Source organism: Anopheles nili, chromosome 3 (assembly GCF_943737925.1).
Source record: "Anopheles nili chromosome 3, idAnoNiliSN_F5_01, whole genome shotgun sequence".
In the NCBI taxonomy this organism is placed as follows: domain Eukaryota; kingdom Metazoa; phylum Arthropoda; class Insecta; order Diptera; family Culicidae; genus Anopheles; species Anopheles nili.
In genome coordinates this window covers 16,945,411-16,969,914 of record NC_071292.1, presented here as the reverse complement: position 1 = coordinate 16,969,914, position 24,504 = coordinate 16,945,411, and the positions used below count along the sequence as shown (strand labels likewise).

The following is a 24,504-nucleotide window of genomic DNA, read 5'->3' as shown; positions in this document are numbered from 1 at the left end:
GAGAGGCGTGTTGGGGGGGTGAAGAACGCGCCATAAAAAAAGAAGCAGAATCCCAAAACCCCAGATGGTATCTGGCCCGGCTGCCCAACCATCAGTAAGGGTCATGTACGTTGACTAGCCGTGTCCGGGTTGCGTTCGTTCTCGGGCGAAACATGAGCTCGAGCTGGAATTTATGACAATCCGTGGCAACCGCCGATGTCCGCCGATAGTGAAACATGGCCCGGATCGGATCGGGCTGGCCAATATGGTTATGATGTGCTCAAATTAAGCCACAGTCGGATCGCAGCCGGTGGCCAACTTTGCCATTGACACAGTTGTGCTGTCGGCCGTAAACAAATGTCAACTTGACAGAACGGAACACAATCGATCGCGCGATCGTGGAGGCCCTTTGCGGGTGTACTTTTTACTGCCGTGGGTGCTCATCACCGCCGTTGGCCGTTGCCTGATTTACAGACGACAACAGCAAGCGTTTTTTTATGATACTCCGTGAACCGGTACGGTACGACTGGCGGCCGTTCAGGAGTCGCCTATGATTGACTGGCGTGACGGTGGTTGGTTGCGAACGCATCCGCGCGAGGACACACCGCCATCGCGGGAGATTTATTGGCCAAGATTGAGTTCTTGGGCTCGAATGCAGACAACGCGAGCCCCATTGAGGTGTCCGCGTGCGAGAAATTCATCACCGCAAACGGGCGGATTTCGGAATTAACATTGCGACGTCGAGTGGCGCATCGCACGAACGACCCACAGGTTTTTCCTCGTTTGGGGTCCCATGCCGGACGGGGGTGATCTTTGAACTTACGCGCCATCGACACTGACACGCGAGGTTGCTACTGGAGCGTCCGTGAGCGGGAAAACATCTTCAGCTCTCAAGCGATCGTCAAGGGGTCGCAAATGGAGACAAAACCAAGCGAACCGGAATGAAACGCCACGGTGACAAAAAAAAGAGCTGCGTAAACATGACTTTCTTAGCACTCGAGTAGTGTTAGAGGCATGTTTAACAAGTAAAAAAAAACATTCATCAACATCACTGCGTTTCTCGCAATCTAATCGCCCTTCGGTGCCTCCGTGACTAGTTTTATCTCCGCTTCTTCCTTCGATCGTAAGAAATTAGAGACGAACCCAAGGGCCAGCAACCGCAGCGCGGAGATGCGCACGATGGCAAGCGTATGGAAGAGCAAAATAAAAAAGGGCAGCCATAAATCTGACCACCGACAAACTGACAAGGTAATCGCTTGACAACACTGGGATGGCCTTGGCTGTTGCTGCAGCATTTGTGGTAAATAAAATGCACCGAAACAACCCATTAGTGGCGGTGGCGTCAAGGCTAGGGAAGCCACTGGAAGCCACCGATGGTGCCCACAAGTGGCTGTAAACCACGCTCGTAATTTTCGTCGAGTGGCTCATGGAGGGGGTCCGAAAATAGAAAATAACAAGTGTGCTTACCAAAACACGACGCCAACGGTCAGGTTGGCCAAACTAGCTCGAACGTATGGGGCCGTTTCTGGCTGATATTAGCCATATCTAATTTCATGGCACTCATTCCAGTCTCTTTTTCCCCATTTGCACAGCTGCTCCTTTCTATCACCATCAATTAGGGATCGTAAACGACGCCCCATCGCACGCTTTGCTCCGTTTATTTCACGTTTTATTGCCACCTTTGGCGCCGGGACACAAACGTCCTTTGACAGGACCGTTTTCTCTCTCTCAGGAGTCCTTGATCATACCGCGAAGCGGTCCAATTAGCCACCCACGGGCTGGCGCCTGCTGAACCGTCATGTCTTATCGTTTAATCTCACCATTTCGCAACGTTGGGTGACGTGTGCTTCATGCCGCACTAGATTTCGCGCCGTTGATCCAACGCGATCATAAACCTAGCCGCGAAATTCCTTTCCAGCTATTTCGTTGCCAGCGTTACGAAACGAGTAAAGAAAAACGGACATTTCTTTCAAAGAGACCCATAAAATCGGCCACCTAAACGGTTGACCTCGGCGAAACATTCCGCGATGGAGAACGTCAGCTAATTTGTCGACGTAGAGGTGGCTTTGCGGTGGATAGTAATTAAATTATCGTTTGTTTGCTTAGGAACCGGACGTGATGGGTTTTAAAACCGAGCTAGGATGGGGTATTTTTTTGCTATAAAAAGCCATAATACTGACACATTCCAAAGTCTGAAATTCCAGCGAGTTTAACAGATGAATGTGTGTTGTTTTTGATGTCGCTAGTTCTCTTATAGGTTCTTAATTTACCTCAAAGGTCAACGATCGCTCGCACAATGTGTGCCATACGACAGGGGGAACAGTTTTGCTGCCAGCTCCATCGACCTTCACCGTTCATTGCCACGGTGGAGGCGCATGATGATTCATGGCGTGGTGCATTCCCGCGCTGACGTGACGACACTCGGAGTTTTCATCCATCAATACAGCACTCCGGAACTACCCGAGGACAAGAGATCCTTGTCGTGAGAGTACCGCTTAATTAAGCAGTAACGCCATATTGCTCAGCAATTATGAAGCAATTGCACGGCAACATTGTAGCCGAAATGAGCTCGAAATGTCCAAGAAAGGGCTCAACTTTCCATTGCGCGTGCGGTACAATTGTATCATTGCATAAGACCATTGCCCATTTCGTGCCACTAACCAGCTGGCCGTGGTGATAACTTATCACTGCGTGCATGTTACAAAAACGACACAAGTAAACGCATTGCCATGTTGGTAAGGGGTTGTTTTTTCGGGTTCGTTCACTCTCTTTAACCATTGGAAACGCAGCAAAAGGCGTAGTGTGAGGTGTACGAAATGTGAAAAAAGGAACACCGAACCCCAAAGCTAGCCGTGATCACCTGTTGCGGGGACGTAGACTACGGAATTCTCTCGGTTTCACCCTGGCCAGGTCATTGGAGGTAACGCGAACCGGTTTGAGCGCCTCGTCGTTCGTCCTAGGCCTGGAGTAAGGAAATCGCACCGAATCGTGCCAAGCGAACGGTTAAACCTGCCGAAAAACCGCATTCTTCGTGCCCGGTCATGTGTCACCGGCGGGAGGACCAATTTGTGAATTGGATAAGATGCCGCACCGCAACCACCGAACCCGCTGGACGGTTCCGCTTCCCGATACGGCTCCGCAACACGAGACTCGGGTCGATTGGCCACGTAATTGTGGTTCTGTTTGAGGGATTTGCCTCGAGGGTGAATTCGGGCTCTGGCTAACCGGTGACGGAGACGCTTGGGAGGAAAACAACGCACAATGGGCCTTGGGGTCCCGCACAAAAAAGGGACCCAAACAATTACTGCCCTGCACTCGGCCGAGCATTGACATAACGCGGGTAATTTATGTGCATTTCCCAGCTGATCACCGCACGCGGAACCGGCCGCGTGATAAGTGACTTTTTGGAATAATGTCTCTCGTCCTTTTTTTTGTATTGTGTGGAACTTTTTTCTTCCCTCGCGTCTTGAAGCCGTTCGATTCGATGAGCACGATCGACAGAGGGATTTATAGGTTTTCATGTCAATCGAAACGATCTACCGTCAGAAGAAATAACACCGCGGCTCGTAAGGTTCGAAAGGTCAGCCGTGTTGACGGAATGAAAAACCAAAAACCAAACACCCCAACGGATTGTGGGAGCCTTTTGCGGATAATCGCACGCGGTCAGAGCTCGGTGTGACGTAACGAAAAGTTGAATGAGTTTGACTGGCAGCAGAATGGCGATCAGTTGGCTCTTTGATGATGGTAAAACATCACTCTGAATCTTTCTAGTGACCTCGGCATCCGCTTGTAAAGGTAAAACAAACGAGCGTAAAACGCAGCAACATGAAGCATAATGAAGCGGTGATTGTTTGCTACTTGCACGGCGTTTCCCCAATCAATATCGTAATCCAATTGTTGACGACGTGGATCCCGAACAGCCGTCAATGCACAAACCACGGTGAGTCACTACCGCCGCCGAATTAAGCAATAAAACCACTGACGGAAGCACCCAATTTACGTGGGATTAGCGCACTTTCTGGCATCAAGATAGGGCACCGTTGGAGAGGTGGGATTTTTTTTTTCATTTTGTTTTCTTTGTCACCATCCGTACGCCGAGGTGTCGAGACTGCGGTGCCGATTTAACCTTGTTAGACACAAGACCGAGCATGCGCGTGCTATGCACGTAGGCGGAATACGTAATGAGCTCCCAAGCGAGGCATTGGGCGCCTTCACAACCCACCCATCAACTTTACGCCGAAGAGGGTTCGAAAAGAAGAAAAAAGCCTACAACTTGAAGCATCCGTCTAATGGTGTGCGCCTAGAGGTGGCCTCAGCCGAGAGTTGCTACGTTAGAGATCAGCTACAATTCCTCGACGCCTGGTTCACATTTTCCACGACGGGCCGCGACGGTGTGACATTCAGCGTGCCGCGATGTACGATATTGGCTTACCCTTAATATGAGCGGTAATGGTTTTCTGCTGTCATCGGTGAAGATTTGTCACCGGCACCATTTTTCGCCCCAGAATGTCACCCGCGCTAATCGAGGCTGCCGATAAACCGGTTCGGACCCATCGGGTCAGCGATTGGTGCCGAAATAATTACGGTCCATCCGAGATCTCCGGGGTTCATCTGGTGGTTAATGAAACTGCATACAATGTGCCAATGGCCTTGCGTTCCTGCTGTTTGCCGTGAGATCTTTCGCACACCGGATCGATGATCGATCGCGGGCAGGTTCGTCGCTTAACCATTTCCGTTGAAGTCACTTGTTTGCGTGCCCACTGATCGCTAGGAAATACGTGCGCGGAAGCGCAAATCTTGCTGCGTGCAATAAGTGTGAATTTTGTGCGCAAATGAAGGCAAACACGCGCCCAGTCAGGGTTTGTTTCGAATGCTTTGCAAACTTCCCACTCGCACGACGAAGGAACAAACAGTGCATGGTAGTTCGATCGCACCTTCGCCAATGGACGTACAAATAATTTCGTTATTTGATGTGGTTGGCTTATATCAGCGAATAAGCAAATCCACCAGCGATTAGCTTCCTTCATAAGTGCTTGGTTATCGGAAATGTTCGACAAATAATGGCTTGCTTTACGGCTCGTCAGCAAATTCCACCGATCGAAAGCCTACGAGTAGAACGAACCCTTTAGATATGCTGTGCAAACGACCACAAACCAGCACACAAAAGGTGTGCGTTGAATGGGACTACTAACTGGCTAACCAAAAAAAGTTGCCCTCACTTCATTTGAATAATCAACCGAAAACGCCTGATTAGCGATTCAAGAATGGAGCCCTTGCGAAGCCCTTGCTTCATTATTTGCTCATAAAAGCTGATCGTCGCGCTCCCCCGCGAGGCTTATCGGTTCGATGGCGGCATAATTGTGGTGGATTCTTTGGGATCAAACAGCAGGAGGTCTAGTCATTAGCATGAAAATCCTCTCAAAACACCCAATTAGAAGGGTGCTCGGGAGCGGGCGTATTCTTGCTATCGCGTCCGCTCAAATGTCAGCATCATTTGCGTTTGAGGCACGATGCTACTGTGCTCTCCAGACATTTGCGCTCATAACTTATCTCCTGATTCCGGTTTTCATTTTTTAAGAACGAATAGTTAAGATTTTCGTAGAAAATCCACGATGAATGGCTCCGACAAACAGGGTGCTCGATTTTCCCATCGAAAAGACAACGCCTTATAGAAGCGTCGAAATAAAAAGATCCTCTTCTTTTCTCACCGACACGGATGAAAATGTTTCTCAAAGCGTCAGACGCTGCTAGAGTGCGATTGCGACGCCGCACGTCATTAATTCGACATGCGCATTGTCTTGTACACCCGTGTGTACTTAATTAACTGATTAGAATCTGCGTCCCATCAGCGGCCCAACCGTTCCGTTCAGCGTGAGATCCGCAATCAATTACGCTTCGCACGCCAAACGGCCGTCACAATACGCCAGTGAGTCCAAGCTGAATCGATACACCATTCACGTTGGCTACGAATCGAGCTGTGATCGAAAAGATGTATGTGTTTTTTATCGTTCGTTTCGTTGCATAGGATCAAACGTTGTACGCTTATCCATCGCCAAAGTGACCTGCGATTACGATCGCGATACGACAGGGTAACATCCTAGTGCAACAAAGTATGAGCACGCGCGCGTCCAGCGGTCGAAGGTGTCGGACGTGGTGCTCGATTGCCGCGTTGATCTTTTGGCAGCGAGATTGACTAATTGCAGGCAGGGAAGAGGGCAAAGGAGCGTCAATTAGTGGTCAAGAAGCGGCATGTTCATATTCAACATGGTACTTGCCGTACGGCAAATGTACCGGTAAGGAGTAAATTGATTTCGTTCCACTCATCGATTGCGGTCTGATGATCGATCGGCAGAGACGACGGCATTTCAACCATTGAAGTGGTAAATTGTTAGCAAATACTGAAAGCAAATACTCTGAAAAAAATATACATTTCTACCCAACAGCGGTTGCCCGTGTGGTTTTATTTTCGCTTCGTCTCACGAGAACAATGCATACGCACAGTTGTAGATTGCACTTTTCGATCGCATTCCGCTTGGATGCGTCTACGCAACGCTACAAATGCACAGGAAACGATAATGCAACGCATTTCGTGCGCAAAACCTCGGGCACAATCCGCGATATCGACCTGCCATGGGAAACCGATCGTAAATCATGGGAAATTTGATTAATGACAGCTCCGCGATCAGCAAGCGGATCATTGCGCAACGCAGATCATTCCTCCAATCGAACCGAACGCCCTAACAGAGTAAGCAATGGGACGTGTGCCCGCAATATTTCGAACAATTTCCCCGAAAGTGTGTTTATTGTTTTGAAATTGGATCTCTGATCATCGTCCGGCTGTGTGAGCCGCCCGTTGGAAGGATAATAAAATCGTAACCGTTGCTGGAATTCGGTCAGAAGCCGTAAACGACACACAAAGTCGGCACGCTAAAGCAAGCCGGGGCAAAGGAGGATAAAAAAAGGCACACACGAGAGATAATTCGCTTTGGCTATTCCATCGAATCCCGATCGATCGCGAATCCCATTCGTAATCGGTTATAATTAGTCCCTGGTCATCATTTGCATAATTGGATCGCGGAGTTTGCTTTTTTTGTGTGCCTTTGGGATTGCTGCTCTTTCACGCTCCACCATCGAAGAGTCAGTAGCTCCTAATCGATTGGACGAAAGCCGTCCAGTGGTCATACTAGGGGATAGAGAGAATAAAGTTGCTTTTTTTCCTACATCTAGTATAACACACCACTGAATGGCTTTGGTGGAATCAAACCCTCGCGCCTACTTATGCAACTCTTTGGCGAGGGAATATTTTGCCTAAATACTTTCACACCACTCGTCCAATTAGATGGTCAACCACCACAAAGGTGTGTGTTTTATGTCTTTTTTCATTCACCACAATGCCGCGTTACACAACGGGTTGGAATAATTCTATTCGAACGGCGCTTTTTTTGCGAACTCACGCAAGCGTCGCTCTAACGTTCAAGAGACATCAACGCGGCACTAAGCGACGAACCCGGATACGAACCGACCCAGACCGACCGTTGCGCGGTCAAGTGGATGCGAAGTGGTTCGCCTGTCAACAGAATTTTTCTTCATCCCGATTGTCATCAAATGACTAACGGCTGACTTCACTGGCCACTTGAAGAGCACAATTTACGGCGGGAAATCCGTCATAATCGGACCGACCGGTGTGGGACGCTTAAAAATGGAAGCCTTTTTATTTGCTCCCTGTGGTTGCTTCCGTTTCATTAGCATCCCTCAGAAAATAGAGAACCTAATCGCAAGTAGGTTGGTTTATCGGTGATTGCAATCGGTTTCCGGCCGCATGACTTCTCGCACCGATTGCATCGATGCCCACGAGGCAAAAATCCCATCCCCCATTAGTGCGCTTCACTCTCGAGCGGGCGTAAATCCGGGTTCGAATTATTCCTCGCGTGAATCCACCGTGGAGTGCTTTCGTGCCGCTGTCATTAGCGTGATTCGGGGCAATTGATGGAAAAATATGCGATGGAAAAATGCGGAACCACCCGGGGCCGCGCGTGCTTTGTTAGCTGTCCATCAAACCGGGGGAAGCTAATCGGCATGCATCAGAACATTCCTGGAATGGCTCGTGTGAGTCTAGGCGTGTTCGGATGTAATCGTCGATAAGAATTCGTCGATACCATCAGCCTCTAACCGTACGACTGACTGCTCACTGGCGCACATTGCTCGTGGACGGTTCCGTCAAAGCGGCTTACGCTGACATTTAGACAGCAACGATTGCGCAACATTTTTTTAGCACGACCGTAAACCTCGTCTTAACGTCCACCCGCGCTCGAGTTCGCTGGACAAGTCGCACCCGTCGATTCCCGCCACTGCAGAAGAAGGCGGATTAAACGGAGAGCGAAAGATGCAAATCATTTATCCTACGACTGTCCTGATCGGCTCCGTGCAAGATGCTCCGGTAATCCTAACGATGAGGGCGAATCACATCACAACTGTCGCGAGCCATTCACGTACTAATGGCAGCAACATCCACGGATTACTGGCCATCGAACGTCACCTCGACGACTCATTGCATCGTCCCTGGGTACGTATTTAAGTGCTGCGTATACTTCGTTTTCATTTCTCCCTTTGTGGCGTATTGTGCAATATGATGTCGATGATCGTTCGAACTGCAGCGTGCATCATCAACCGATCGGTTTGGGGCGTCCGTTCATCGAGTCGTCTTCACCCCTAGGGACTGTTGACCTGGCCTTCCCAATCGATCCTCATGAACCCGAGGGCAGGCATTGCCGTGAGCAAAAGATGTTTCAGAAAACGAGAGTGTTGAAGTAAAAAAACCAAAACCCTCGCACATGTATAATGAAATGCCAATCCGTGACGAGTCGGTGGAGTTTGTCGGTCAGTGGAACTTGGCGTACGTGCTTTTTTCACCCTTTTCTTTGCTACACACAGCTACACTGGGTTCGATTTCTTAGATGAAATCGAGAGTCACCAGTGGCCGGACAGGGAGTGTCTGAAGGAGGAAGAAAAAAATAGACACCACCATGTGTCCCGTTTCTCTGCCAGTTTGGTGCCGATTTTAACGGCTCTGGGGCACCCCCGGGGTCCCGGGAGTTTCGAATTCAAATCAATGTGCAAATCACCATCCACACCCAGGCCCGGTCGGGGGTCGTCCTGGGCCGACCAATCGAAATGGGAAACGTTCGCGATGAAATCTTCATCAGCGAGTTCATCCTCAGATTAGGACACTAAGGTGGACGTACATTTGCCTGTCGGGTTGTGGCACTTTCGAGCGTCCTTCGTTTGGGTATTGAATAAGTGACGATCAGCGAATGTGCGGTCGTCTAACCTTTTCGAAAGGGGTCACCGTGATGCAAGGGGAAAAGAGAAAATGATCTCTGGGACCAGTCGCCTTGGGACGAGGCGGCATTTCGCTTGGAAAGTAGGGAAAGTGACGAAACCGAAAGTGACGATCGCAACGATCTTGAACTTGAGCCCCTTTCGGTCGGATCGATGGAGAAGGAAATAATTTAGCTTCTCGTAATTGCGTTTAAATATGAAATTGTTTCTTTCACAACACGCAAACACCCCGGACCGTAATTGACGATCGTGATGCGAGTACGATCACGGTGGGGATGCGAGAAAAATGATCTTCCGAGTAAGTCATATTAATCTCACGTCACCCGGCCTTTTGGGCTGCTCCTGTCCGGAGGCAGGCAAATAACGCTTAATCGTTGTCATTAAGCCCACATCTTCTCCCGTGCTGGCAGGAAAAATTGAACCCGTTGGCCCAATTGGTCCCAAAAAAACAGAAGAAGAGGACAGCACGGATTCCATACGACCACTGGTCGTCGATCGTGTTTGCATTCGATTGAGTTTTTGCTTAATTTTCATCAATTACAACTTAATGAAGTGGAATAATGCGGTACACACTACGCCTCGAGGGAAGTTTCCTTTTGCGCCACCAAAAACATGAGACCGTCGACGAAACAAGAAAACAGTAAGCCCAACGTACACGCCCGAAGTGCGCGATCGCTCCAAAACAAGATCTCGATCGGGGCAGGATATGAATTGACGATTTAATTTTTACGAATGCCCGCCAACCAGGGCGCGGTTGCGGTTTCGCGTACTCGCATTTCGCGCCGTCCTCCATCGCTTTATTTTATCGCCATTTCCTTGCGAGCTACGCAACCGTTTGGTCTGCGGTAAAATTTATCATTTTTTGGTAGACGTATTGATTGGATGGGGACGTGCGGGCAAACCCAACCGCAGGACTCGCCCGAACGATGAGCCGATTGCGTAAGCAAACCGCGCGGTCGTGTTTCACGCTTGGCGGGAAAAAGAATTCGGAGCCCGCGTTCGGAGTGCCTGCTCAGGTCCAGTTCCAATCGGCTCAGCAACCGGGCTCCGGAGGCAAATCCTTGACAAAACCATATGCGGGACCTGCGCCTAACACACCGCTAATAATCTCCCATTAATCGACCATAATCACCTCAAACAAGCGGCACCTCAACGGAGGACGACGGCGTCATCTCACCTTCGGCTGTCGTCCAAAATAAATCAGCATCGGAATCGGCTCCAAACGAAGCAATAGAGCGGAAGGAACTCGGCGAGGAACAGCGACGAAATAGCAGAGAAAAAAATATCAATAAACCACACACGAATTTCGCCACCACATTTGTCACCTTTGACACTGAACCACCACCATGGCTAGATGGCGATGGCATTGAAAGGCGCGCGATCTTCTACGATCGCTGATGGAAGAAGAAAAAAACAACCACAAAATAAAACTCAAACATTCGCTCTCCGCCTTATCACACGCCCATTATCGTCGCGAATCGGGCAGAAAATCGCCACCCAAACGCTCGCAATGACGCCTAAAGGTCCGTCCGCTCGATCGCGTGTGCCGTTTGTTTGCGCGATTGACCGCAAAATAACCACAGCCGTAACCTCCAGCAGCAGAATTCGGCAAACAACGGTGCGCTGGCAGCCTTGCTATTTTGGCGAGCTTGGCGATGGCGAGAAGTGAAAAAAAAAACCAGAAAGAAAAACAAGAGGAACTTCGAAAGCAGCCCCCCCACAAATCGTTCCTTGGCATTTCAAAAGTCAACATCGACTCGATCGCCTTAGCCGCCAGTAATTAACGCCAGGGGGCGCTGTACGCCAGGTGCTGGATCGGTGCGCCCGCGCCACGTGGTAGGAAGCGCCTTGCACAACATCGCGAATGACGACGGTTACAGCAAACTGGTTGAGTTGAACCACTACTTCCATCCTCCTTGGCGACGTACGCTAACGCACTGCGCCGAAAGTCAAGGTTAAGCCAACATTACGCCCGAGCTTGGCAAACGGCACGCTCACCGCTCGTCAGCCCTGGATTTGCGTTAGGTTTCGTGTGTGCCGTTTTGCCGTTGCTCCCGTTGTTGACTAAACATGTGCGAGCACGCGTCCTCAGACAGACGCTTACGCCATCATCCCAGGAATGGCTTGACGTCATTTCCCAGCGAGGATGGCTTCACGGTGAACGCCCCGACTACCGGGAATCCGCGTCGAGGATCCGCGTGAGTGGGTGAGCGACCTTCGTGAGGATATGCATGTGGAACAAGACAGGGTGAAAGAGCGAGAGAGAGCGAGAGAGAGAGAGAGAGAAGAGCGAGATCCTTACGTAACCTCGAGGACCTGCACAGTCGTCCGCAACGGCGCCCATCCTTGAGGCAAAATTAACGTTACGCCAGTGGCACGAGTGCCCGGTTGCGATCCTTGCGATGGAGCTTTCTCGCCTTCCTCGTTCCCTGCCATCTCTCCTTAACCACTCAATGCTCTACCTCACCCCTCTGGACACTGGTCTTCTTTCCGCCTCGTTTATTAGTTCGCTATCAACATGTCGATATCTCGCCTGACAGCGCGCGTTCGCGGTTGTTAATGCAGCTGATCCTCGAGCCGGACCGAGACGTACCGAGACGGGGGTGCACGGAGGAGCGGTTGGCTATTACGCAATGAGTTCCCCAGCGGTCGATCGCAATTATATCGTAGGAGTCTGTCGCCTTCGCGCACGTGGCATCTCGCTCTCCCTCCCAGGATGTCGTGTGATGGCTACTTGATCGCCAATCACCGGATAGGAAAGGAGCGTGTGTGGAAGGAAAAATCGTGATGAAAACAACAACAGCAAAAAAAAAGTCGAAAGCAAACATACATAAAACATTTCACACCACGCCGCCGCCAGTGAGCTGGAAGTGACCCACTGGAGGAAGCGAAGCCGTTCGCGTGGTCCTGATAGAGAGAAGGAGCCATCGCACGGGACGCAGTGAAGCGAGACTCCTTCGCAAAAAATATCCCACCCTCCGGAGGAAAAAAAAGGATCACAAAACAAAACCGAAACGAAAGCGAAACGGGGAAGCAGGGTTGCAGCTTTCACGCTTGCGTGGCAACCTCACGGAAGCCGCAGACCTGAGGTTGAGGTGTTTTGGGGACCAATTCGGTGCCCCGATCGGCATCGAGGTGAAAAGTCAACCGCACACGGCAAGGCCGTCTGGGAGACGTCCCCAAGGGAGCCTCCAAAAAATGGCCCAAAAGTAAAGGCCGAACCAAAGAAAAACGACACCATTAAGTAAGACAGGAAGACATGGCATTGGTTGAATAACGACGGTCGCAGGACTCTCGGGACGGGATTGCTTTTCTTTTTTCCTTGTGATCGCTGCGGCTGAGAGGGAGAACGGGCGCTCGACTTACCTGTTGGCTCGTGGAGATGGCATTCTGTGCGTCGAAGTTCACCAGACCGTTGTTGCATAAGCTGGGCGACACGCAGACGTAGCTTTCGTCGGGGCAGCGCGTGGCCGGCGTCTGTCGAATCTTGCAGCACTGTTCCGTGGCTGAGTTGCAGTTCTGCGAGTGAGAAGGAAGCAAGAGTAGGAAATGGTGAGTTGCGAGTTGCAAACACCCGGTTTGGGGAGTCATTCGTGCGCGATGAAGTGACATAAAACCCGGCCCCAAAGAATGCCTGACTAATGCTGTCGCCCGTGCACAATGGGCCGATGAATATTTATGCGTGTGAGAATTCTCGTGCGCAAACAAGCAGGTGCGCACACGCACCCCTGTTCCGCGGCGGCTTTGACGCACCCACGAAGGGTGGCCCACCCCGGGTGGTGATGCTTGGGTGGTTGGTTTGGTTGGTTGGGAGCGGCTGGCGTTGCCGGTCGTAATAATTCGATGACATCGATCGATCGTACCCAGTTGAAGGTTTTCTGGCAGGAAGCTGAGCCGAGCAAATCTCAGGTGACATCATGTGATGAGAAGGAATGGTCGCGTGAGTGTGGATTGGCAAGGGTTTCATACGATCTGGTGGAGAACTCTGGTGTGCGTGATCGAGTCAGCTGGTTCCTCGTAAACACCCAAACCAATGCCGAATGGGTGGCCTAATCCACTCGTAACCTCGCCGGAATGGGAATCAACTTGCTTCCTACCGGTTGAGGCGCGTACAAGAGCATGCCAAAGCATCATTAAAGCCCATGGCCACCGCATCGCACGGAAACAACGCTCCCCCCGTAGATCGAAGCCGAAAAATGCGAACGAACGCTTTGTGCTGCGGATCCCATGCGTGGGTTTCATTTTAACGATGCATACGAATGCAACGCGAATGCACCATGAATGCACTTTGCATGTTTGTGGTGTGGAGCATGAGGAGCAACGGTTTGTTTATGATAGAGTATTTATTATGCTTCGTCTCTGGTTGCATATTTTAGCAGAACCACCTGCTTGCTGATACAATCGGTCGTTTTCAACGCGCCCACCAGCTGATTGCAACCGGTATAAGCCGTATGTACGAGAAGCATCCAAAATGCCGGTGCTCAAACGCATCTATCGTCCTCGTCCAGGACAGACGATACGTTTTAATCAGCTCTACAATACGGTGGATGATTTAAAACCGATTTAAATGGCACCCATGTTTAACCTTTTCGGTACGGTTGCTCACACGTCACGCAGCAGCATAGCGCCACTCTAAGGTTGACCCCAGCGGTCATTCGTCGTTAGCGCCGATCTTAGATTACTTCCCAGCGGGACACGAGCACAACATCGTCGTCGTTACATGGACGTTGTTTGGTTGATGCACTTGCAGCTCGCGAGGAATGTTTATCTTTCGCTAAATTTATCGCTTGATGCTTCCATTTTAATTACCGATCGTAGTGCGCCACCAACCGGCGGGAGCTTCTGTTTCGATAGCAATAATTCATCCCACCGGCACGAAGCGCCATGGTGAGCCGCAGAAATGGCAAGGTTGCTTCATTTGAATGACAAATTGACCCGACCAGACTGGCCAGCATTATGCAATAAGGATGCAAATGGTGATCACACTGTAGCATCACGCGATGACACCTCGCATGGGTAGGCGCCTGGTGCATGGTATGCGCGATCGAAAGAGAATGTCTTTGCGTTTACGCCAGCCGGGAAGCTTCGACATGCGTTCACGAAATCGCAAACAAATTGTCACCAGACTGGAGGCATCTCACGCGCGGGAAACGAGTAGGAAAAAGAAGAAAGACCTCACATTCCATTCGCATTCACCTGCCACATTCGATGGGCGATTTTCCGCTGCATGAGCACCATTTTTGTCGAGGCACGTGCGACGATGGCAATTTATTTGGCACCACTGACAACGCGCACAACATTCGTGGACTATTTTCTCACCACAAGCGGAGTCAGCTTGTTTGATCCGTTTTCGTGCTTTCTTCATCCTCCGCACGTCCTGATCAGTCCATCGCGGTCGATCGCGGTGACAAGATGTTGCTCGATTCGGTAACAAATCGAGCGCGGGAAGACAGAGAGAAGCAAAAAAAAAATACTCCCCATGAATACTCCACGCTGTCGGCGTCGTTGTCGCGGGACAACAACATTCCAAAACAAAATCCAGCACGTCTGACCGGAGATTCCAAAAACGGCTACCGACACCAACGTTAATTTTGGATGCGACTCGGAACGCCGCCGTGCTGTTCGCTGACGGCGTGTCACATTTCGCGCATTCCGCTTATTGATATGTCACTCGATTTTCGGGCGGCCCAAAGGATGGGACCGACCTCGCGATAAAAAGAGCCGCCATTCTTCGATACGCGATCTCTTACTCTGCGCCCATGAGTGGGAGGGAGATCACCCACGATCCACCTGTGTTATATCACCAAAACGCGCCAATCTGAATGATATCCTATCGACAGCGCGAATTAGTGCCGGGCATTCGCCTCCGCGATTTGGGTCACCACGATCGCACCGAAGATCAATCTTCAAACCGTGGCCCCTCGTGGTCGACCCGAATGAAGGGGCGTCAATTATGAATTTATTAATCATGCACCACCACCCCGACGGATCCGTCCTGGATGACGACGTTTGTGAACGCGCAACTGGCGTCGTTTGGGAATTAAAATGTTGCGAAGCCCCCTGGAGGCAAAATGTCACGCCCCAGACACACGCACGTGGTTCTAGTGCGGTGGTATTTTGCGGTCGTACTTCTTCGCAGTGACATTTCAATAAGCAACTCGCAAATGGCTAATGATCACATTCAATGAGCATCTGAAATGGCCGTACCGAACATTACAACGACACAAACTGCTCAATTTGTGTCACTTTAGTTAGTGCTTCGGGCCGGGTAGCAAAGTGTCCGCAGCGGCGTAGTTGTGTTGAAAGTGAAAGTTTAACCAACGTCTCGGTCGGTGGCTACTATTCCTTATTCTACGATCGCACCGATCGAAAACTATTGTACAGCCACCGTCAACGGGCACTGTCCTTTCGATCGATCCGTTAACCTACTAACACAAAAGTGGCAGCAGGCAGACGGAATGCATACGTCGACAATGCCATCTTCCTATCATGCAATGCCAACTGTGCCACTGTCAAATGCCAATACCACTCAAAACAATAATCGACGCTCGATTAAAGAGTGAGTGTAGCATTCCCTGCACGCGGACACGAATGATTAAGCTAACACCATCAATCATCCGCCGCGGGCGACATCTTATCGCACCGGGATGCATAACCTATTCCGTGGGTGCATTTCCCAAGGTGCGCTGTGAGGACGATGCCGATTGAATAATTCCCTCCAATTACCATTCGATTTACCCGTAGATCTACCTCCCATTTTCCTTCAGCGAGTCTTGTTCGCTGCTTCTCCTTCATATCATAATGTCCCGCGTTTGATGGGTTGTGATTTATGGCTCAGTGGGGTTGGGAAAGTTTCCATTTACCTGGTTGTTCGTGTTGAACAGATTCAGCTGCGACTCTTCGACGAGTCCGTTGTTGCAGTACTGGTTCGGAGCACAAATCTTGTTCGGCTCGTAACACGGCACCGTATCAGGCACAGGGTATTGGTACCCGGTCGAAACGGTGGTCTGCTTGAAGAAGGGCTGTTGTATCGTGCCAGTGGTGATGACCTTGCTCGTGATGCCACTGTCCGAGCGGTTCTGCGTTTTCGTGACCGACGTACCACCGTAGTTATCTGCACGCGGAGACAAATCGGAACATTAGTTTACGAGCCTTCGAACTAAACGGGTTTGGTCCAAACAGATCTACGATCATCTACGAGCCACTTGTACTCAAAGCTCTATCAATCTACTGACAAAAGAAAGGCGAGAAAAAACAAAGCCAGCCACATGCGAAAACTATCTCATGCAAACAAGTTAATGCCGCTGCCGACTCGGAAGAACGAGAGGGCAGTAAGAAAGTAAGAAGAAAAGAGAATAGAAAGAGACCATTGGCGAGAAATTGAGACATCAACCAGCAAGATTAGTCTAATCTACGGCATGCAAAACTACTTCTTTATCGATCAATCCGGAACGGCACTTCGGAACGCTGGACAAGCGGAATACAGATCGCGTAGGCTGCAACTTGAAACGAGATTAGCGGAAAGGATAGAAAGCATAGCAAAGGCAGTTTACTTGGCGGAGTTCCGATCGTCCTGGTGCCGGTCGTCCCCACGACCGTCGTGGTGGTTGAACTGCCCGGTTGGCCTGGTTGGCCCGGCTGGCCCGGATAGAGGTTAGTTTGAATATTGGTATTGGTACGCTGCGTATCTACGTTAGTGACGCCTACGGAAGTCCGCGGTTGGTTAACGTTAGTCGTGATCGTGTCCGTCCGCACGCCCGTCGTTGTGCTTTGGATAGACGTGGTCGGTGGTGGCGGAGGTGGCACGGGAACGGGCGCAACTCCGGTCGTAGTTTGCGTCTTTGACTGCCGAATAACAGAGGACGTAAGAACGCCACTTGCTCCAACACCTGGTTGAGTCGTACCGGTGTTGACCTGCGTGCTCGACGTAGTGGAGCTAGTTCGAGACGATCCAGCGATCACACCCGGTTGAGTGACACCGGTCTGTCCGAATGTGCTCGTACTGCTCTTGGCAATACTAGTCCGTGTCGACCCCGCTGCACCCGTAGCCACACCCGCCCCCTGGAACCCTTGTGTCTGTGTACCGACCGTCCGCGATGCCGATTGGATCGACGTCGCGGTTCCGCCAGCACCAAACGCTTGGCCAGCTTGGCTCGTCGTACGAGCCGCAGAAGTCTGGAAGGCTGTTTGAGACACTCCTGCGGCTCCTGCGGCCGCCGCACCACCTGCTGCCGCCCCAGCCGCACCGTCTTGCCCATCAGCACTTTCGGGCGGCTTCTGGACACCACCACCGATTTTAGTAGCCTTGAAAGGGGTGTCCGGTGCCACCCACCAGAAGGTGGTTTGCTTTTTCTGGTCATGCGGGATGACATCGGCAGCCCCAGCACCGCCACCTCCACCGGGAGCTTGACGTTTAAACTGCTGAACATTACTGCTCGAGATTTGCGCCGACACCGACTGGAAACCCTGCCCGGGCGAGAAGAACTCCGGCCGGTAGCTTTGGTTCAGCTGGCCTGTTGCCAGCCCGGTTAGGCACAGCAGCCCCACCAGGGCCCTCGTTCGACGGTTCATCTGTGGATGGGAAAAAAAAGAGGGCGAGAATTAAAGTACCTGCAGACACACGACCCACAACACAAAGCTACATTGCAGAGGATGCTAAGCGGCACGAAATTCCCTCATTAGCGCGTGAAAGAAACAAGAGACTCAAAGCGACGAACCCCTTCCAAGACGGCCGAACGGTTCAGTTTACGCAACGTGTGTACCTAACGCATCCCACAAAGTCGCGAGCCCTATACACAATGGAATCCAATCTACCTCTATCTCTCTCTCTTTCTCTCTCATCTCTCTCTCTCACACACAGTTGAAGAACAAAAAAAGGTTCTCACATCCAAATCTCGAACGTACGCCGAGGGAACACGAAAATGTAAAGATGGCTTGTTTTTTTTTCATTAACCCGTGGTGTTGCGATGCAGCAAAGGGGCACGAAAAAGCTTGCACATACCGCATGGATCGGCCACCGTAAGGCCACCGGAGCGTTTCTTCGCCACTGAACGTCGCTAATCGATTTTTAACCCATCCACTTGGCCTGTGCCTAGTCCAGCGCCGTCGCACCACCGAAGGCCATTGTCTTCGGCTGTTAGATTATCTCACGAGTGATCTTCATGCTCGCCTTTATGCCTGCGGCACAGGCCCTTGGGGCGGGTGCAGAAGCCATAGTGTGTCAATCGCCATGGTGGCCGTGCGAACACCGGGCACAGGAAATAGCCGGGCGTGGAATGCATCATTGCAACAGGCATCCTAATCGCTCGATATGCTAATAATTCGTCCATCAGCCCATCGCCACCATCGACAGCTTCATTAGGCCACCTGTGTTGGTCGTGCCTACGAGCGAGGATCATTGCGAAACCGTCATCCGGGCTAGCTGTTTCTCAATCGACCCCAGCGTAAGTTCAGCGTGCGTGATTTGTGTCTCGCGTATCAATGCGCGGGCTTGCGATCACCGACGCGATCATTTCCCCGGCTTTCGGATCGATCGTTTTGTGCGGAGGGGCGTTTTTCTCCCAGTGCGTGTGGACAGAAAAATTTCAACAGAAAAAAAACCACCCCACCACTGAACCGACCCGTGACAAACAGCATCAACTTGCCAACCTTGAACTTCGTGATCATCTTCCCATCCCAGGGCCTGAACAACTTGTTTCTTGGCCGTTGTGTTGTTTTCCTTTTATTTTCCCACTCGCACATTGCTTGCCGTTTTGGTGCTGAGTGCTGGTGCTGTTGCTGTTTGCTGCTACTACCGCCGGCCTCTTAAATCCACATTATTTACGCGCGCACCTTTCGCTGCCTTTTTGCCACCCCGGGGCGCAAGCCAGGCTGATGGGCCGATCGTTTCTTTGCTGCGTTTTCTCCGCGCAACACCACGCAGTCTTGACCAGGGCCGTGTGTGTTTCGTGGCGATCGAAAAAACATTTAACGTTACCACCAGCGGTGTACGAATAAAATTAAGTTAACATTTAAAAAAATATATTAAAAACTATGCACGGCCTGCTCGACCTTAGCCCAAGCGGGTTGGTTCGACCGTTTTCGAGTGTGCAACACAAACACGTCGACGATTCGATGCGTCGCGCTCATCCTCCTCACCGGAAGGGAGCCCTGGACTGAGAAGTCAGGCCACGCACCACCCGGTGACCTTAACCACCGGAGAAATAAGCCACAGTGGCACGAGTGGAATCGATCTGAGAGGCTCGGTCGAGGCTTGGGATCAACCTGGCACCCGAAAGGGCTCGCCAGCCGATCGGACATCAGTGGCGGAAGTGACGACCTTGTGACGCCTCCAAATGGTCCGCCTGTCAAACGCGCCACCACTAGGTGCCATATTATGCTGCTGGCCATTTCGGGTGTAATTTGAAACGGGCCCCGGTTGAGCGAGAAACCGAAAAAAACTAAACAAAACGAGCCTCACAAAATAGTCGCTTTTGTTCAGCGCGGGCTATCAAATAATTATATGTCCTTAAAGGTCGCTTCTTCGTTCCCGGGTGCCTGCGGTGTCGGCGACGTCACTAGTTAGGCTTATCGGATGCGGCATCAGCCACTTTAAATAAAACACGCCGCTCCGAAAAGGGCCTATCCAAATATAATAATCCGTGTGGCAAAACAAATCACACTTGAATGAATAAATCAAATAGGCTCGAGTGTAGCTCTTCCTCGTTCGCAGTTTGATGATTAGCACCGGCGGAGATTGAAGATCTAGCCTCGTGTTCTATCTGCCCGCGTAATCTCCGCGGTCAAACATTCCACGCGTTGATGGTAATCACGATCAGTTGTAATCCGCTTGCCTAGAGCTCAACGTCCAAGGCTAACGGGCGTGTGAGGAGGCTGTGATGGGCCGCCTCGCATTTGAATATCAGCTGTTTCTGCCGGTTCAAAGTGCAAAACGGTTCAAATCTCCCTGCAGAAGAGATGTTTCCTTAGTCCGCACGGGACGTTCTAGATTGATGAGAGCGATTTTAAGCAGAGGCAAATCGTGAGGCCAATGTCAGAATTGACATCACTCAAGGAAGTGAACAAAGTTACAAATTGCCGTAATTCAAAGGCGGATATCAACGTTTTCGATGTTTAGAATTTACTCTTAAGTGTGTACTAATTAATATGCTGCTTTGGCTACGACCACGTGATCGTAGAGGATTACAATCAATCACATTTAAACCGAATTTTTGCGTCAATAAATTGTTTGATTATTACGCATTTTCGACCGTACTGTCTGCTGCAGAGTGCTAATTGAAATTTTATGCCCTGAAACCCATTCGTTCCAACTCTCCCTTTTCGATTACTGTGCCACCGACCAATTAGTGCAGTGCTGATAATTTCTGATCGCTCGCTTAACAGAAAGTCTAACTGATTTCCCTCCGCTCGATTTCGAAAACCTCCCGTTTCGTCCCGGAAACGATTCGTCTTTCTCACGGAAGAGTTGCAGAAGAAAGTAACTCTACCAGACTGGCGCCTACTAGTAATTTTCCGCGGTGGCTTCGAACCGATTCCCGAAGGTGTAAATTGGCTGGCTGGAAACAATGATCAACGATTGTTACATTGTCACCATGCTGCCAAATGGCGAAAAGATCGGCCACGATCAGGCGCCACGGATGACCCGCTTATGCAACGGCATCCCATGATTGCGGCATCCCAAACCTGACCTAGGGCATGAAGCAAAAAGCGCGACAAGCGTTTTCGAACCAGGTCAAATCGGTTCGAAACATCCCAGAAGCCAAAAAGCACACTCAACACCACAAAAAAAAGAGCCGGGAAGAAAAGAGTGCACCGTTACGGTGTATAGCTCGAAAGGATGCCGAGCCTCATCCGCCGTCAATGGACTGCCGCGAGGAAGTGGATTGAAAATGGGCGTCGGGTGTGAGACGACAGTGAAAAAACGAAAAAATGGCACAACATTGAAACCAGTTTCCCGATTGCATAAGCGACAGCAACCGCGCGGCCACGAAGCTATATCCTAAAGTTTATATTCACTTTTTTAGCCCATAGGAACTGGAAACCCGGAGGAAATGATTGAGAACTAATCGCACGGCTACAAGCATGCACTGTCAACCGAGCAATTGAACTGTCAAACGAAACGAAGGATGAGACTCGTTCGCGTTTTGTAGCCAGCTCGTAATGACCAAACTTCCCACAGATCAGTTGAGATAAAATTTAGCAATCACATTCAAAAACCCTTCTCAAGCTGAATTAATTTAGATGTTATAAAATGAAAATAAAACACCCGATCGTACCCGGACCTGTCCGGATGGGACGAGAGCAAAAACATATTTCTCCACGCAGTCCAAAACGAACCTGTTGTCGGGCGTCCTCGAGCGAGGATATGCGATAGGATTGGGTAACGAGCATCGGAGACGTTCCGTTGCGTTGAGGTGGTGCGTTTTGTCCGAAAATAGCGATTGATTTGGCTTCGAGCGAGGTGCCAGATAGACTCGCGCATTCGATGCCGTTTCGTCTTCAACTTGACCTTACCGACGATGCGTTAGTTGGCCATTCCAGTTTGTGGGACGGTTTTCATAATTTTTTTCCACTTTTCGGCCACATAAGGCTTCAAGGCATCTACTGGAGCCTCGAAGTGAGCCCAAACAGCTGCGCAACAGACGATCAGTCATGAAATTTATCAAAAGACAACAATTTTTTACAAGCATACAGATGGGCAGCAAGGAGAGTGTCGTTTCTAAGAACAGCTGCTTAGTTATGTCTTGAAATGTCAATTTGCCTAAAGAGAGGATTTTATGACGCTTAAGCTCCATTTACGCATATGGAAAAGCTTTGGCTGAACCGTATACAATATGAAAACCACACACTGACACCGTATAATGTCTGCATGCATCAAATCAGCTGCGAAAGGCTTTTTTTAATGTGATTTGAAAGCCACAATCCCGAACGTATAAGACTTTCCATTTCTTTTTGCTGTTCACTCCGTTTTAGCATAAGCTCCCATCCAAACGATCGGTTCATCGAATATCATTTAACGGTTTATACAACAGGCGTTTCAATTTCCCCTCTGATCCTGTTTCAAACCGTTTAATTTTTTCTCACCGTGCCGCTCGATTTTAGCGAACGGCCCCGGTCATTTCGGAAACTAATAGCCGACTAATGATAGTCGTTAAAAATGTTTTCGCCCGGTGTCACTCCTCTGGCCGCGGTGCCCTCAGGGAGTCAGAAATAAAGTGTCAATTACAGTTGCATTATTTAATACTAACGCGAAACCCGGCGGTACAAAAGAGGATAGCAATACACCTCATCCAAAGCGATCCCGACACGATTACAGACCCTGACCGTGCCCTGGGGGCCCATTTTTCAGACGTCTTTTTTGTGTTTTTTATTTGTTGGCACGTCCACCGCTGCCAACCAACTACCGTGGCATTTCGGGCCGTGGGCTGAAGGATTTGAATTTCGGCTAAGCTCCTAGCGGTTCGCGAACCGGGGCCGTGAAAAGAAAAAGCCGAAATAATATTCATCGTGGCGTAATTAATGATACTCTAATATTATGTGTTCGGTTTCCAGCGGACATTCGGACACCCGAGAAGAAATGGATACTTTCACAAACTTCTGCTTCGAACTGCTGAGCCGAAGGCGGTTCGAGGGCAATTCTCGGTGGTGCTGGCCCACTGCCAGGCGGTGGAAAGAGATCAAAGTCAACGATAATTGAAAGTGTTTAATCAATTTCGGATTAACTCGAAATCCGTTGACACGCTTGCCCGCGGGCTGTCGCGATTTGTCCAACAGGCAGGCGAACCGTTACAGTTCGGCACAGGTCGGTCGCGTGATCGTTTCAGTGTGCAAGCACACGTTTGCCTGCAGCACGTGCTCGAAATGTAGCGATGGCGAACGGAGAGCGCCGACACTAGCTCGGAATTCGATATGTGCTGGTCTATTAAGGATCCGTGGCTCTTGCGTAGCTGGGCAGGCGGATGTGTCAAATGTTAAAACGTTTTCACCGATTTCGATCCATGGGTGGTGGTTTTTGCAAGAGCCGAGAGCGGCGCGAGAAAGACATGTATAATTTTATACGTTTCAATTCGCTGAATTATTGAGCGATATTTTGCAAATCAAAAACTCATTTTATTCAAACTTAAGCATTAATATAAAATGAGCTTTGTGAAATTAAATTTAGCATTAAGTCGATATAATTGATCGCCTTGAAACAAAGACAATAAACCAAATACAAACTGAACAGCTAATTGGTAAACAATTACGACATGGATACAGAAGCATAATGAATGCTAAATGAATCAAAAAGACATAGCCGAGACACAAACTCGAGACGAACCAGGATGATCGCTGGAAATCGCTAAACGGGCGCAATATCATCTTGCACATTCATCGTTAACACGATAAAAACTATAATTTAACATCGTTCAAACCGCAGACACACTGCAGTTTTCGTTGGGTTTTGCCGCTGCATTATGAATGCACACCACCGCCAGCGCTACAGCATGATCGCGATCGTATCGCTCGTTCGAATTTCACTCGACAGAAATTCGTGTACGTGCAACTTCGAACAAGCCGAAAAGTGTAAGCCACCGTTCATCGCTTCCCGGTCGTTGATGTCTTTTAATTTATACCACCCAAAAAAGTACAACACCGCAACGCTGCAAAACTGCACAACATTTTCGAACGATTATAAACATGCAGCAGATCTCTGTGTGAAGCCTTATACTAAATTGCCAAATGGGACAATCCGGCAGACAAATTTTGGCCCATGTATTTACGCAAGGTTCTTTATGCTGTTTTGTCTGCTACTTGTTCCTTGCAAAGATATAACTTGCGCTACAGCCACTGAACGCTTTTCCGATTTGCATCCGATACCAAGCACATTTTTACACTCCCTCAGGATGCGTTTGATCGTCATCTTGTCCTTACGATAGTTGGCACCAGTTCCCGTAACCACGCGATGCTTACATTTGCTCTAGCCACACCGTGCTCCAAACTCCAAACTCCAAAACTGCACTTCACTGCACGCGCAAAGACACGCAACACCTGTGGGGACTTTCGGTTTCGTTTCACTTTCCCGGTTCGAGGCGGATGATGGTTCGGGAAGCCGTAAGACCGCTTCTAACTTGGGTTCGCACGGGCTTTCGCACCGTTTTCGGGTTCGTTTGGGTTCGTAATTTGCTCTGTCGCAGCACTGTGCAATCC

The 24,504-nt window shown here is 50.0% G+C and overlaps 1 protein-coding gene across 1 annotated transcript in view; it reads right to left on the bottom strand.

Annotated features, from left to right (window-relative positions):
- Positions 1 to 24,290, bottom strand: part of LOC128723420 (inactive serine protease scarface-like) — a 29,517-nt gene extending 5,227 nt beyond the window's left edge. Inside the window, exons 1-4 of the mRNA XM_053817157.1 lie at positions 24,268 to 24,290; positions 16,872 to 17,889; positions 16,182 to 16,432; positions 12,685 to 12,837 (exon numbers count right to left, since the gene is read on the bottom strand). Of these exons, the coding sequence (XP_053673132.1) occupies positions 12,685 to 12,837; positions 16,182 to 16,432; positions 16,872 to 17,889 (1,422 nt within the window). The 5' untranslated portion in view covers positions 24,268 to 24,290. The remainder of the gene's footprint in view (positions 1 to 12,684; positions 12,838 to 16,181; positions 16,433 to 16,871; positions 17,890 to 24,267) is intronic.
- Positions 24,291 to 24,504: the final 214 nt, after the last annotated feature.